The 15,434-nt window shown below is 50.2% G+C and overlaps 1 protein-coding gene across 1 annotated transcript in view; it reads right to left on the reverse strand.

Annotated features, from left to right (window-relative positions):
- The window catches only part of ATP2C2 (ATPase, Ca++ transporting, type 2C, member 2), a 41,302-nt gene extending 36,366 nt beyond the window's left edge, over positions 1–4,936 (reverse strand). The window contains exons 1-3 of the mRNA XM_006888872.1: positions 4,927–4,936; positions 4,617–4,802; positions 2,464–2,573 (exon numbers count right to left, since the gene is read on the reverse strand). Of these exons, the coding sequence (XP_006888934.1) occupies positions 2,464–2,573; positions 4,617–4,802; positions 4,927–4,936 (306 nt within the window). The remainder of the gene's footprint in view (positions 1–2,463; positions 2,574–4,616; positions 4,803–4,926) is intronic.
- Between the last annotated feature and the right edge of the window lie 10,498 nt (positions 4,937–15,434).

Below are 15,434 nucleotides of genomic sequence, written 5' to 3' on the forward strand. Positions count from 1 at the left end.
GGCGGGGGAAGAAGAACAAACTGGGGAGGAGGGTGGAGAAAATAGTGTAACAATAAATGAATGAAACCCCCCCCCCAAAAAAAAGCGTGGTCATCTAAAGCTTAAGAATTGGTCTCTTTAGAGCAAAGAACAGCAAAGGAAATCAAAGGTGCATGGAGACAATTAGAACAGAGGACTGGAGGGATGTGTAGACCCTGAAGAGCTAGACGGTTCCCAGGTACTACATCAACCGACTGCCCCTCAGGGGATCACACTGAAGGCCTAGGATAAGTGGGAGGGGAAAAGTGGAGCAAATTCAGAATTACAGAAAGACCAGACCGAGGGGTGAGAGAGAGAATGGTGGACCCCAGAGGTCATGATCCTTAGATACCCTCAGGCCAGGAACAGAACTCCTTCAACACAGCTCTGTCCTCAGCCAAACAACAGACAGGTCTACCAGGAACACCAAAGACCAAAAGGGAAGCATGTGCCCAATGGCACAAAGGAGGATGGAGGGAAGGCCCCGGGAGCAGGACGGGTGAGTGATGTTAACTTCATGGAACTGCAACTGCAAACATCAAATAAAATGTGCATTAAATGGAAAACTGGCCTCTGTAATTGCTCATCTAAATCACAATAAAAGAGAGACAAGGAGACAGAGGTGGCCTGCTGATGAGGAAACTTCCCCATCCCCCTCCAGTCTACCCACCCCAATGGGGCGACCGCTGCTACGCCCGCCCTCACCTACAATGAGGTAAGCTTGACACTGACAATGGCTGCTAGGTGCTCTGGAGAGATTTTCAGTTCAACAGCCCCACTCTGTTTCCTTGCCCGTTACCCTTACAGAACTAGACTGCCAGGTCTTCCCTCCAGAAACCCACTGGGTGGATCTGAACCACCAAACTTTTGGTTCATTAGCAGCATGTTTAACCATCTCACCACCAGGGTTCTCTGTATAAATGGTAACATACAACACAGACGCTTGTGTTTCCCTGACTCAAGTGTTGTCAGCGTGACTCAGGCGTGCCTCACTCGCTTCCTGGCTGTAGTGCGTTCGTGGATGAAAACACGAGTGAATTCATCCATTCTGTTGTTAATGGGCATTTGGGCTGTTGTTGATATAACATATATCGGGTGTTGAGCAAATTTATTTAGTAGAATTGGAACTCGCAAAGCTAACAGGGCAGGAAGACAAGTCAAATATTCAGAACAAGGAACCCTGAACGCCTGAGATTTCTCAGTAACTATATGTCTGACAGGAACGCTGCTGGTACAGTGCTGACGTGCTGGCCCGCTGATGGGTCCGTGGTTGGAACTCTGCCCTGTGGGAGAAGGATGAGGCGCCCAAGTGCCTCACAGCCTCTGAAGCTCTCGAAGCAGTTCCACTTGCCCTGTTGGGTTGCAATGAATTGGAACCAGCTCACAGCTTGGTGAGGATACACCATGCACATCTGAGGGTTCCTTGTTGATGACAGGTGGCATCATGGCCCAGTTCTAGGAGATATTTTAAATAACCTCAGGAAGGTGGCTCCAACCTCCAACCCAAAGGCAGACAGTCCGAGTTCACCAACTGCTCTGTGGGGGAAAGATGAGCAGTTGTTTCCTGTGCGATTTACAGCCTCTGGAAAACTGCGTGAGGGTCAGACCGCTGAGGGTTGGTTCTGACTCGGCCGCACATAACAACAAGGAAAATGGCACATTTTCTTGACACAACCGTGATTGCTGCTTCTGTGAGCATCGCTTGTGGATCCAAATAGAATTAAATCACTGACGACATCAATCTGCTGTCAAGGACCTCTCCAAAGTGCCAACACTGGGAGCTCTGGTGGCCTAGTGGAAAGGAGCTGCAACTACAATCCCAGAGGCGCACGGTTTGAATCCACCAGATGCTCTGCCGGGGGAAGGAGGAACAATCTCCTCCTGTACCAGTCAGATTTGATTTGACGGTACACTCACACAAAAATAATAAAATTAAAAAAAATAAAAAAACAACAAAAAAAACCCAAAGTGCCAACACTGTCAACAACTAACAAGTGCAACCATGTCAGCTCAAAGACCACCGTGAGGCTGACCCAAGTCATGGTCCCCTCAACTGCTTCTCATGCATCTGAAAGCTGGACAATGAATACAGATGACAATCTTTGAATACCCCTTTGAGCTGGGGAATTAGAGAAGAGCAGGAAATGTTAAGTATAAGCATGTGTGTCTTGGAGAAAGTGCAACCAAGGCGCTCCTTAGAGGTCAGGATGGCGGGACATGGTCTCACATACTCCAGTCATGTTATCAGAAGGGATAAGTCGTTGGGAAAAGGCATCATGCTGGGAGGGGAGGAGGGTGAGAGGAAGAGAGGAGGACTCAGTAAGATGGACTGGCACAGTGACCGCAGCAATGGCTGTGACTATGTCAGAGATGGGAAGGAGGGGACGGAATGGGGCAAGGTTCAGACCTGTTGTGCACAGGGTCACAGCAATGAGTCACAGTTGCCTGGATGACCCCTAACAAGAAGGAAAGCAGCAACACGGCCACGTTCCGGGAGAACAAGTATTTTGAGATGCACAGGCTCCTGGAAAAGCCGCCTGGAATCCCTGGAGGGACTGAGGGAGCAGATAACACAGAGGAAACGCACGATCTGGAAGGGGCCAGGGCCTTGTGAAACACTATTCCTAGAACTCAACGACCCAGGATCTCACAGTCATCATTTCCTCATCAACCTCCCTGCTGGGGACAGGGAAAGAGGAAGGGGAGGGCACAGGCTGGCCTGGGGACTGCAAGTTTCCCTTTCTAGGCCTGCACTCTCTCCTCCCTCAACATACAGATAAAACCCTAGGTGCCCAGCTTACATGGAAAAGCCAAGCAGATGCCTTGCACCCAGGAAGCACTGGAACCAGCCCACTCCACAGGTTCCTCTTCTCGCTGGGAGCTTTCCTGGAGTCAATACCAGCTTCCTGAGTCAATCCAATTCTCTTTATTATGCAAGAGTCACTGTTAATCCTGAGAGGTACATTTCACAATGGAGGCATTCTCCCCCAATCTCAAGGCCTAATTCAAGTTGAACCAAATCAGCTGCTGGCTTTGTGCCCAAATCAAGTGGCTGGGAGGTGTGTTTCAGGCCTGGGGCTCCAGGATCTGCCCCTGCCCACCCTGTTCTCCTTAGTCTCATTCCTTCTTGCCCACCAAGACCACACCAAATCCATTTCTGTACAGTAGACTGAGAGACTTGAAAAGAATATAAATGCAGTCATGTCTCTCTCTCACTACAGTAATTTCTGTGACCCAACAAGTCCACTTAGAGGCTTATACCCAAGAACATTGAAAGCAGAATCTCAAACAGATAGATCAACACAAGGCCCACAACAGCAGGATTCACAATCACTGAAAGGTAGAAACAGCCCAGGCATCCATCATTAGTTACCGGCTGCAGAGAAGGTGACTGCAACTCCTATTAATCCCTTGTACATCAATCCTAAGTACAACATCAATCTCAAGCACAATATCAGTCCAACGCACAACATCAATCCCATGCACATCATCCCATGCACAATATAAAGCCCATGCACATCAGTCTCACATACATCAATTCCACGTACCACAATCCTACGCATATCAACCCCACATACGACAATTCCATGTACAACAATCCTATACCCAACATCAATCCCATGCACACCAATCCCACGTACAACAGGACAAAAGTAAGTAGATCCTCTGCCCTCCCCACAACGTCTGCTGTGCTTAAGTGTGTTACTATCTCAATCCATTTCATCGAAGATCTTCCTCTTCTGTCGACATTCTACTTTCTCAGGCACGCTGTCCTTCTCCAGGGACAACTCCCCCAATAAAATGCCCAAAGTATGAGACAGAGTCTTGCCATCCCTGGTTCTGAAGGACACCTGCTTTATATCTTCAAGTAAGATTTTTAAAAAAGTAACAGCTCCTTAATATCAAGTGTTCAGTTCTCAAAACTCCACTTGTCTCGAATGCTGACCTTTAACTTCTTATTTGATCAAAATCAAAGCTAACACAGTGTGGCTGAAAAGAAACAATCAACCCTGAATCATCATTGATGGGTCCTGACTCATAGCTGAAGCTGGTTTTGTTCCAGCCACATTTTTAAAAGATTTCTTAAGACTTTTGAAGTAGTCTCCTAATCTATAGGTTCACCCTCCATTCTCTACTCTCCCAACCCTTGCGATTTATTTGTTGAAGAAAATATTCTCTTGATTATTTACTTTGTCACATGTTTATGCACTCTGGTGGTATATGTGCTTATGTGTATAAAACCATAATTTATTTTTTAAAAAGTTTTGGGATACAGGTAGATGTTTCTCAGGGGTAGGAAGGCATCTGAGACTGATGAGTGTCAGGATTTTCAATTGTGTCCTATGCGTGTGACAACCAGACAACGAAGGAAAACTGAGGAAGCAGATCTGCCACGGAGGAAGTCTGACCAGGTGCTCCTTGAAAGGGAGGATGCGGAGACGTCAGAGCACGTACTTCGGGAATGTGGTCAGGAGGGGCTGGGCTGGGAAAGGTGGACGGTCAGAGGGGAAAGAGATGACCTTCAAGGAGATGGACTGACACTAGGACCATAACAACGTGGGCGGTGAAGATGGCACCGTGACAGTGGGTCCACGCACAGTGGGTGGTGAGGGTGATGGTGGGTTTGCGCACAGTGGGTGGTGAGGGTGATGGTGGGTTTGCGCACAGTGGGTGGTGAGGGTGACAGTGGGTCCGTGCACAGTGGGCGGTTAGGGTGGCGCCGTGTCGGTGGGTCCGGGCACAGTGGGCGGTGAGGGTGATGGTGGGTCCACGCACAGTGGACACTGAGGATAGTGCAGGATCTCGTAGGGCTCACGTCTGTTTTATGCAGCGTGATAGGACTTGGACCCAACTCAATAGAACCCAACAACAGGAAGATCAATGGGCCCGACCCAGCACACTGCTCACCTCCCTTCATCACACCACTCCAAGCTGTCACCAGACCACAGGCCTTTGTTATGGGTAAGACTGAAAATCTGCAGCCCCTGATGTCACAAGTGGTTAAGCTCAGCTACCAGCTGCAAGGTCAGTGGTTTGAATCCAACCAGAGGCACCTAGGAAGAAATGACTGGCCACCCGCTCCTGTGAGGATCTCAGCCTTGAAAACCTGTGCTGCAGTTCTGCTCAGCACACAGTAGCTGTGAGCTGAGGGGGATGTGGTGGACAGACAGACACCATGACAGCAGTTACGGGCTCGAGCACAGCAGAGATGGAGGCCGTGGCACAGGGGCCAGTGGGTGCTGTCTGGGGTGTGTGTGGTCACTATAGATTGGAGCTGACTTCATGGCACTTAACAACGAGGACAGCCAACAACCTCAGTTTCACACCACCTGTTGCAGTGGTCCAGTAGCCAAGGAATTGCACTACCAACACAAAGGTGGGCAGTTCAAATCCACCAGCTACTTGGAGGTGAAAAGACTGACAATTTACATTACAGGCTGTGAAAACAAGCTGAGGGTCAGCTCAGAGTTGGCTCCGACTATGTGGGCTATGATGGGTGTGAGCCCCTCCCACCCCGGGGCAACAGGAGTGCATACACGTAAAAACCCTGAGTTTGTTTTTTGAAAGTGTCGTGTTGAGTATACATGTGAAAGTCCTCACCATCCCTGAACCACTGTAGGTATTGGACATGGGTCACTCCTCTGCCCTCCTGACGCCCCTCTCCATCTCTGCCTGCTCCCCCTTGTGTTCTCTTCTGCCCCGTCTGTCTGTCCTTCTCTCCTCTCCTTTTAGGTGAAGCAGGTACTTCCCTACTTGCTGACTTCCAGCCTCTGGGCCTGGTGACCCCTCCCATCTCTCCCTGGGGTGGTACCCCATCTTCACAAGTCTGAGAACCATCATCTGGCGCCACCCTGCCTCTCCCTCACCCCTTATCACCACTCCTCAGCTTTCTCCAGAAGTCCCTCCACCCAGGGCCACCTGCCTTGCTCACACCTATGGCCAGGTGAGGCCTAATTCCCCTGGCCCGGGACAGGCAGACACTGCTGCTTCCTCTCCTTGGGACCCATGAGGCCACCTGCCTGGCCTCTCCCCTAGGACCGGCCCTACGCCAGAACAGCCAATACCGGGAGTCTGGGCCTGGTGCCAGCTTGGAAAATTGCCAGAAGAGCCCGGCCTCCTATCGTCCTCTGGAGCGTGTATTGGCTTGACTGTGTAGGTTCAAATTGCAATGGCTGGACCAGGCAAGGCCTGGGTTCAAATCCCAATCCTCCCTGCAGGAGGGATCACATTATACTTGAGAAACCTAGTCCCCATCCGGGCGCTGACCCCACTGGGCTGTGGGGTCTTCGGTGAGGTAGCTCTCCTCTCTGCTCTAGGCTTCAAATGAACGGGGTGGGGAACATGAGTAGAGCCTGGGGATTGAGGAGGAGAAGAGCTCTGCTTTCAAAGTCAATACGGGGCTAGAGAAGCTAAAGTGTGCCTGCAGTGCCGTGGGCTCTGAGCACTGCTCACACCGCCCACACCTGCTGCTCCCCGTGGGGAGGGCCGATTCTGAGGGGAGTGACCGTGGTTTGGCCCAGCGCTTGCGTAAGTCCGAGCTCTGAGCTCCTCCAGGCTAAGTGGACCATAATCCACATATCAGGGGCTGGTTTCGAGGGTGAAATCGAACACTGTTCCGAATGGATCCGGTCCAGGGATGTATGCTCCAGGGAAAGTTCCAGAAGTGAGTAACAGCCTGAAGAAGTAACCCCAGCAGAGGACGGTTCTTGTGGGGACTCTGCCTTGTCAGGGACCTTCACTTACTTAACCATCTCTGAGAAGTGGTGTTTCCATAGTGGGTCTCAAAGTTGCAAAAAACCCTTAGAAGTGTGTTTTAAGTGAATGGTGCCATACAAGTCGGAGAACTGTGACGCTGACCAAAACCAGCCCTGATTGTGTCTGGACCACGGGCTGCTGTCTGGCCAGTTCTGACTGTGGGGATCCTGTGGTGTCGCTGAGACTGTCACCTTTACAGAAACATACTGCACTATCTTTCTCCCAAGGAGTTCAAAACCTAGGTGCTTTTGAACCTATAACCTTTTGGTTAGCAATCAGACGCCTTAACCACAATGCCACAAAAGTGGCCAGTCTCATGTAAAACAACTAAGGGCGTCACATGCCCTGCCCATGTAGCTCAGGGCTGACAGAGCCCTGTCCTTTCACAGCTGGCCAGTCCCTGTCTGTCCACAGTCTGACCACCTGCTGGAGGGATTTGTGTGGTTAAGGGGAAGCGGAGGGTTGTAAAGAAGGTGGGGGAGTTCTGGGAGACCCCTCTTTGCTGGGGGGCCAGCCTGACATCCAGAGTGAGAAGCTCCACAACTTGCCTCCGTAAAGGAAAATCACTCCATCACATTGTGACAGGCAGACCACAGAGATATTCTGGATTCTGTCCTGTACCAGCAAACCCCATATAAAGCAAGAAAGATGGATGCAACGCAGAGCTACTATGTCCCAAGTAATAGATCTATACGCAGCCATTTCAGAAGGTATTGCTGCATCAAAGGATTCAAGCTGCCCCAATCAAGAACCCCAGGCTCTGGAAACGGCAAGGACAGCAGCTGAGATGGTCCAACAAAGGGATGCAGTGCTGGGGGCGCTCACTCATCTCTGGCAAGGCATTTACAAGACAGCTATCTAGCAGTCACTAGAAAAGTTCCCTCATCTCAGCCATGCCAAATCGCCAGGCAGGGTCACCCACAGCACATTCAAGTATGAGCTCTGCTGAAGAGAAGCCAAGAACAGCGGCAGCAGTCAGTGAACTGACAGAAACACAAGCAGTTTTAGAAGAGGAGGTGGAATGAGCAATGTCATTGCTGATGACATCAATGACATCGATGACTACTGGCTGAAAGGATGCCAGACTGATGTTTATCTGCATTTTATTGACTATGCAAAGAAAGACATTCAATGGAGTAGATCAAAGCAAGATACAGAGAACACTGTAAAAAACTAACTGCAGAACACTTAACTGTGCCCGTGTGAGATTTACACAAAGAACAGAACGAGGAGATACGTGGTTTGTAAACCAGGGTGTGGCAGGGTTGTATCTTTTCACCACAGTGACATAATTTGTATGCTGAGCAAATAATTTAAGAAGTTGGACTATGTGAAGATGACCGTGGCATCAGGATTGGAGGAAGACTCATCAACAACCTGTAACAGGCAAATTATGACAACTTGGTTTGATGAAAGTGAAAAGCCCTTGATGAGAATCAGACTCCCGTCATCAGTAAGGCTTACAATTGGACAAAACAAAAACCCTCACAGCTGGACCATGGAGTAACATCATGACAAACAGAAATTATTAAAGTTGTCCGAGATGTCACTTTTCCTGGACTCACAACACCTGTGGAAGGGGCCGTCAGGAATCCAATGACACAGGGCAGTGGGGCTTCTGTAAAGGACGAGAAGCCTGGGAGTCCCTGGGGCTGCTGCCTCACAGGCTGTAGACCTGCGTGAAAAAGAGACTGTCCAGCTTTCTGCCAGGAGAGGCTGCTGCATTTGATCTACTGACCTTTCACGTGGCAGCCTGATAGACAAAAGTACGTACTACTCCACCAGGGCTCAATGAAGACAGTGAAGAAAAGAAAACTAGACCAGAAATATCTCAGGAAAAAATCCAAAGGCAGAGAAACGTTAAAATGTTGTATTCACATACTGCTGAGCAGGGTTCCTGTCCTTCACACATAATGAACTCAGGCAAACAGAAGTTTATAAGACTGGGAAAGAGTGAAGGACATGACCTGATGTCCTGATGAGATTTCAGTGGTTAATAAGCATGTCAGTGGAGGGAAGGATGGAAACATGGGTTCATATCACTGTGGTAAACACAGAAAATCAACAGCAGATTAGCCTAGGCTGGGCTGCTGTTACCTGTTATGGTGCAGTCAGTCCCTGCCTGCGAGGTGGGGAGACAAGAGGCCAACTTCTGAGCATCACCTGGGGACAGCGAAGCAAGATTCAGCAAAAGGACACAAAACACAGAGCACAGAAGAAAAAGCAAAAACTGCATTTCTAAAATGGGTGAGTTAATGCACCACATTAAAGACCGGAGATTTGTGTGTGTGTGTGTGTGTGTGTGTGTGTGTGAACATCACCGTGTGTGTGCACATGTGCAGCGTTCAAGACCTGTGTTGAAGATATGCCTTGACTTTGCATGTGCACACTGGGCACCTCTTGGTGTATGTGTGTATGTGCAAGTTTTGGGGGGGATGCATGCGTGTGCAAGCTTCACATTCATGGGGGGGCGTTTATGTGCACAAGTCTCATTTATAGATGTGTGTATTCACACAAGTCTCACGTTTATAGGTGTGTATGTGTGAGTGGTGAGAATACCACTGGACCAACAGGCAACATTATGAGAGATGGAGAAAAATGTGAAACTCAACAACTTCATCTTATTCAGATCCACAATTAAATACCTTTGTTACCAGCAGTCAGGAAATCAGGAGATGTACTGTACTGGCAAAGTCTGCAGTTAGGGACCTCTCCAGATTATTAAGTAGTAATGAGTTTGAGATCTAAGGTGCATCTGGCCCAGGATATGGTCTTTCTGGTCACTTGCTATGCATCTGAGTGAGAGCTGGACAGTGAATAAGGGTAATAGATGAAGAATTGATGCCTTTGAGCTGTGGTGTTGGAGGAAAAGTGCTGACCATCCCATGGTTGGAGGAAAAGTGCTGACCATCCCATGGACGGCCAAAAGAAACAAAGATGTCTTGGAGAGGGTCCAGCCAGAGTGCTCTTTGGAGGCAAAGATGATGAGGTTTCACCTCACATACTTCAGATATATTGCTAGGAGGGGCTGTTTCTTGGAGAGGGATATGATGCTCAGAAAGGTGGAGGGCTGGTGAAGGAAAAGGAAGACCCTCGATCGGGTGGACTGACACGTGGTGACTGCTGCAATGGGCTCTAATGTGTCAGGAAGTGTGAGGATGGCACAGACAGGACAGGGTTCACATCTGTGGTTCACAGGGCCACTATGGGTTGAACTTGACTCAACAGCACCTAACAGCAACAATGTGTGAGTATGTAAGTCTCACATTTACACAAGTGTGTGCACACGTGAGCCTCACATGTATGGGGGTGTATGTAAGCCTCACACAGAAGTGTGTACATGTGACTCTCACATATATGGGGGTGTATGTAAGCCTCACATTTACACAAGTGTGTGCACACATGAGCCTCACATGTATGGGGGTATATGTAAGCCTCACATAGAAGTGTGTACACGTGAACCTCATATGTATGGGGGGTATGTGAGCCTCAGAACTGGCCCCTATGCATCCTTTTCCTGCACACACTGTCCTTTCCTCAAAGCACAGATCTGACATCTGTGAACACATGAATGAGGAGGGACTGTTGTGCCCAGAGCTCTAGGGATAAAGCCCAAGCTCTCCAACGCCACCAGGCAGTGTGGTCTGGCCTTGCTGCCCTCTGTTGTCTCGTCACCCTCTTTCCCATGCCCAAACTTCCCTTCCTCCTGCCTGAGTCGTGCCACCAGCCCCTGCCCTCAGTCCTGCAGACTTCAGTCCCACCATGCCCATTAACCGTCAACATCCCTGGTCCCTCCTGCAGGTACGTACCTGCATCACAGTCCACCATGGACAGCTGTGTGTGGGCCAGCTGTCCTCAGGGCTGGGGACTGTGGGCTGGGGGGAGGGGGGTCAGCATCCTTCCTCCATTGTATCCTGCACTGCCACCGTGATAGAATGAGCCTTGACTACTGCACAGGTCTGCAGGAACTCCCTACACTGAGGAGCCCCCAGAAATGAATCAGCCCAGGAACCGGGAAGGCAGCTCAGGGTGGAGACACAGAAACCCTGAGGGGAAGACAAAACTTCCCAGCACTGGCACCTCGTCATGGGGAAGCAGGAATTTCTGGTCCAGTGTTCTCAGTAAATGAAGAAACTGCTTTCAGTAATTAAAGAGGCACTGGGAGTCCATTGTGCCTCCCACAAAGATGCCAGGTCCCCAGCCACCTCTCGGCTTTATTGCATTTTGCAGATACTGTGTGTGGTTTTGTCTTGCAGGTTGGAGTTTTGTGCCCACCCTGTGCCAGGCAAATCTGTTAGCATCATTTTCCCACCTGCCTGTGCTCCCTTCATGTCACTGCATCTCATTTTGATAAATTCTCCCAATAATTCCAGTATTTTCCTAACACTACTGTATGCTTCACAAGCTGTAATATAAACGTAAAATGTCCACACATTCTGGGAAACCAAACAGTGTGTGTGTCACTTTATCGTGGAAGCCTGGGACCGAACCTGCAACGTCGCCAAGGCTTGGCTGCGGTCTAAATGAGATGGTTTGGAGCAAACCCAAGCAGACCCACTGCTATCAAGTTGATGCTGACTCGCGGTGGCCCTCAACCAGGTTTCCAAGGGAGTAAATCTTTATGGAAGTGGGGGCTGCCCACCTTACTCCTGGAGCAGCAGGTGGATTTGAACCACCAACCTCTCAGCCAGCATCCTGAAGTGTAAAGTACTACTCCAACAGGGCTCCTTTACTGGATCAAGGCAGGTCCTGGTGTCCTCGCCAGACACACACAGAGGAGAAAACCATGTGATAATGGAGACACATCTACCAGTCCAGAAAGGCCAAGGACCGCAAGAATGACCGCCAAGTTAGGAGAGGACTGTGGACAGACCCGCCCCTAGAGCCCGGAGGGCAGGAGGGCAGGAGGGCGCCTGTTCTCTGCCGGCGAGCTGCACTGCTACCCAGTATACGGAATCAGGACCTGGGGATTCTCCCACACTTCTTACATATCTTCTGAGAGTCCTTCTGACTGACGGAGCTCGGGCCTGCCTATACCTTGACCTTGGACTTCTATCTCTCCAGTGAGAGACTGGAAGGCTGTCGCTGTGTCCTCTTATGATGCGTGGGGACACACAGTACCTAGCTATGTCGCCTGCCTCTGGGGTTTAGTGGGAACATTCTGTCCCGCCTTTAGTGCATACCAACTTCTGGTGTTGGTCAGTACTGCATGGATCTTATTTTACCAACCCTGTCACCATAGACCCCCTGGGATACATATGTCCCACTGATTGTAACACAGTCCATTTACTTGGAAAAAAACCCTGTGTTTTTAATTTTATTCAAAACACATTCTATTATTTGAGTCACAGGATTCAACACCACCACCACAAAGCAGAAGTAACAGTCTTGAAAGGGTCAGGTCACCCAATTAGTGGTCATTTTGTCACTGAAATGAAAACTGTACCTACTGCCATTGAGACCGCTCCAAATCATGGCCCCTCAGTGAGTTTCCGGGGCAGTAACTCTGTAACAGGAGCAGACAGCCTCATCTGCCTCCCCCAGTGTGGCTGGGGGGTTCGAACCATCAACCTTTCAGTTAGCATGTAACTTATTATGTGACCAGGACTCCTTGTTACAGAAACTCTAGAAAATTCATACCAGCCTCTCTCAGACATCTTCCTCACCTGGAGATGCAGCCAATGGAGAAGTGGCTGGCTCTGGAGCCAAATGTTGTTACTGTCAAGTGCCACTGCGTCCACTATGACTCACAGCGACCCTATGAACGGGCCTGAACCCTGTCCTGTCCTCACCATGTCCACCCTCGAGCCCACTGCTGCAGTCACTGTGCCACTCCATCTCATTGGGAGTCTTCCTCTTTTCGCTGACTCACCTTTCCAAGCGTGATGTCCCATTCCAGGGAACAGCTTCTCTTAGCAACATATATGAGCCCAAAGTATGAGATGAAGCTTTGCCATCTTTGCCTCCAAGGTGTATTCTGGGGGCACCTTCTCCAAGACGTGTCTCTGTTCTTTTGGCGGTCCATGGGATACTCAGTATTCTCCTCTAACACTACTCAAAGGTATCAATTCTCCTTCTATCCCCCTTATTCCCTGCACAGCTCTCAGATTTGCAACAAGTGACTGAAAAGACCATGGCCTGAATCAGGTGCACTTTAGTCTTCAAACTGTTATCATTGTTCTTTGTTATTTTGAAGAGACCCCTTGCCCTGTACAAAACAGTAAACTTGCCCAATGCAATCAGTCTCCTGATCTCCTGACTGCTGGTACCAAGGCACCTGATTGTTGAGCCAAGCAGTAGAAAATCACAGTTTCAATCCTTTCTCTATCATGATGTTGCCTGTTGCCCAGTGGTGAGGATTTTTGTTTTCTTGATGTTGATATGTAATCCATATTGAAGTTGTAGTCCTTGAACTTCTATAGGAAGTGCTTCAATCTCCCAACTTTCAGCAAAAGCTGAATAATGCAGATTGTCAATGAGTCTTCCTCTGATCCTGATGTAACATTTCTCAGCATACAGAGATTGAACAGACAGGGAGAAAGGATACAGTCCTGATGCACACTGGAGCCTGTGGGGACCCTTTAAAAGGAGACTAGGTCAAGTAGTGTGTATGTGCTGGGTATTATGTTCAAGTCCAGCCTTCAGTGCTGACTGTATTTTACAGATCCTCAGCCCACTCACTGTCCTATTTTCTCCACAACGTGCAGACCACTGACATGGGCTCTTCCTGCCTGCCTACCCACCCTAGAGCTCAGCCTGCACTCAGCTGCTTCCTTGGGCCCCTCATCAACACTGCATGAAGAACCAGCCCTGCCTCTGAGCCCGAATATCCTTACTGAGTCAGCAGCCCCAGGACAGTGGGAGGACCAGGAGCACGTCCTCAATGCCCTATGATAACAGGGGAGCTCAAAAGTCGGGGGCGAGCGGTACCCTGGCTGTGGCCAGCTCACCAAAGAGGCTCTGCCCACTGGGAACAGAGTCATGCAAGCAAATTGAGCCTTGTCTCCAAACCTGGAAAAAGTACGAAGATCCCACCTATTGTGCTGAGTCAGTCCCCCCTCCTGCCCACCCCTGCTCCCCGCGCTGGACTTCCCGTGCTCGCCCAAGGTGCCTGGGAGTGGGGCCGCTTGGCTCTCTGCCAGCAGGTCACCACATACACTGCGTACCACGCATGGCTGGTCCCTCAGGGTGGCACCCCAGCTACTCGCGGGTAGCGGAGAACAGCCCTGAGAACCTTCTAGAAAGTTTTGAGAAATGCAGCCCACCTTGTGGAGGTGATCCAAACCCCACCTCTCTATTTACCATCCTTGTAGTTGGCACATTAAACAAAAATCCAAGCCCCCTGCCCTCATGCCGGGTCTGAGTCCTGGAGACCCTTCACCGGGGTTTCTGAGGCTCCCAGTCTCTGTAAAAGGTGGTGGCTCATCTTCCTCCTTCAGATCAGTTGGTGGGTTGGAACCGCTGACCTTTGTGGTTCCTGATACACTACTCACTATGCCAGCAGAGCTGGCGGCTGTAAAGCCCCAGTAAAGTGAGGTGGGTCTGGAGAAGTCGTCCACTGCTGAGAAAATTCAAACAGAAAAGAGAGGGAAGGAGGGAGGGTCGGAAGGAGGGAGGGTCCGAGGGCAGGAAGGAGGGAGGGCAGGAAGGGAAGAATAAGGGACGGGAAGCGAACCACCAGGCAAACCAACATCAGTCTACTTGGAACAGAACATGCAATCCTAAACACTAGTAGGAGTGTGGTTCATGGGAAAGGGCCTCTGAGGGTGTAGTGTGTGACATGCTGGACTGCTAACTGGAAGGTCAGCAGTTCGAATCCATTGGTTGCTCCAAAGAAGAGCAAGATAGGCAGTGTCCTCCCCGGAAGGTTTACCGCCTCAGAATGGATGGAGAATTGCTTGAGAGGGCAGGATGGTGGTCAGGGCTCTGAGGAACATGGGTGGTAACTGTCTCACACTTTGGGCATGTTGTCAGGAGGGGCTGGTCCCTGGAGAAGGGCATCATGCTTGGGGGGGTTGACGGTCAGTGAGGTGCCGGGCACAGGGGCTGCTGCCCAGCAGCGACGTCAGGACGGGGTGGGGTCTGTTCTGTGCACTGAGTAGCAACGAGTCACCTCACAACAACGACATCCCATGGATCTTCACTGCTACACCAAGCTGAGGCTGACCACCCCCGACACCAGAACACTCATTCCCAGATTACGCCAAAGTGCATACAAGTCACCAAAGCAGTATGTGCGGGCTCTTCGCCATTCACTGTGGAAAATCACAGATTCTAAATCAAGCATTTTTCAGCTGATCTCTTTCCTTGAAAAAAAATAAATTTGGAGGGTTCCTTTCACCAGTCAAAAGGCCACCACACAACACAGACATCTCACATGACCCAGTGAGCCAAGGGGTGCCAGTGAAGGCATGCCCACCAGCAGAGGTGGACAAGCCCTGGTGGTCCATGCACACTGAGAGGTGACGTCCTGACTCCATCCCTGAAGAGCACGTGGAGGGATGTCAGCCTCTGAAGGACAAATGTCCTCCAACAGCCCTTGTGTGACGCAAACTCAGAAAAACTCACTCAGCAGAGGCCATGGCCTCAGGGCCCCAGCAGGCTCCAGCCACTGTGAATCGCACAGGAGGAGGCTGCCCATCTTTCTCCCTCCCCACAGG

Source organism: Elephantulus edwardii, unplaced genomic scaffold, assembly GCF_000299155.1.
Source record: "Elephantulus edwardii isolate Elephantulus edwardi_28Jun2011 unplaced genomic scaffold, EleEdw1.0 scaffold00072, whole genome shotgun sequence".
In the NCBI taxonomy this organism is placed as follows: domain Eukaryota; kingdom Metazoa; phylum Chordata; class Mammalia; order Macroscelidea; family Macroscelididae; genus Elephantulus; species Elephantulus edwardii.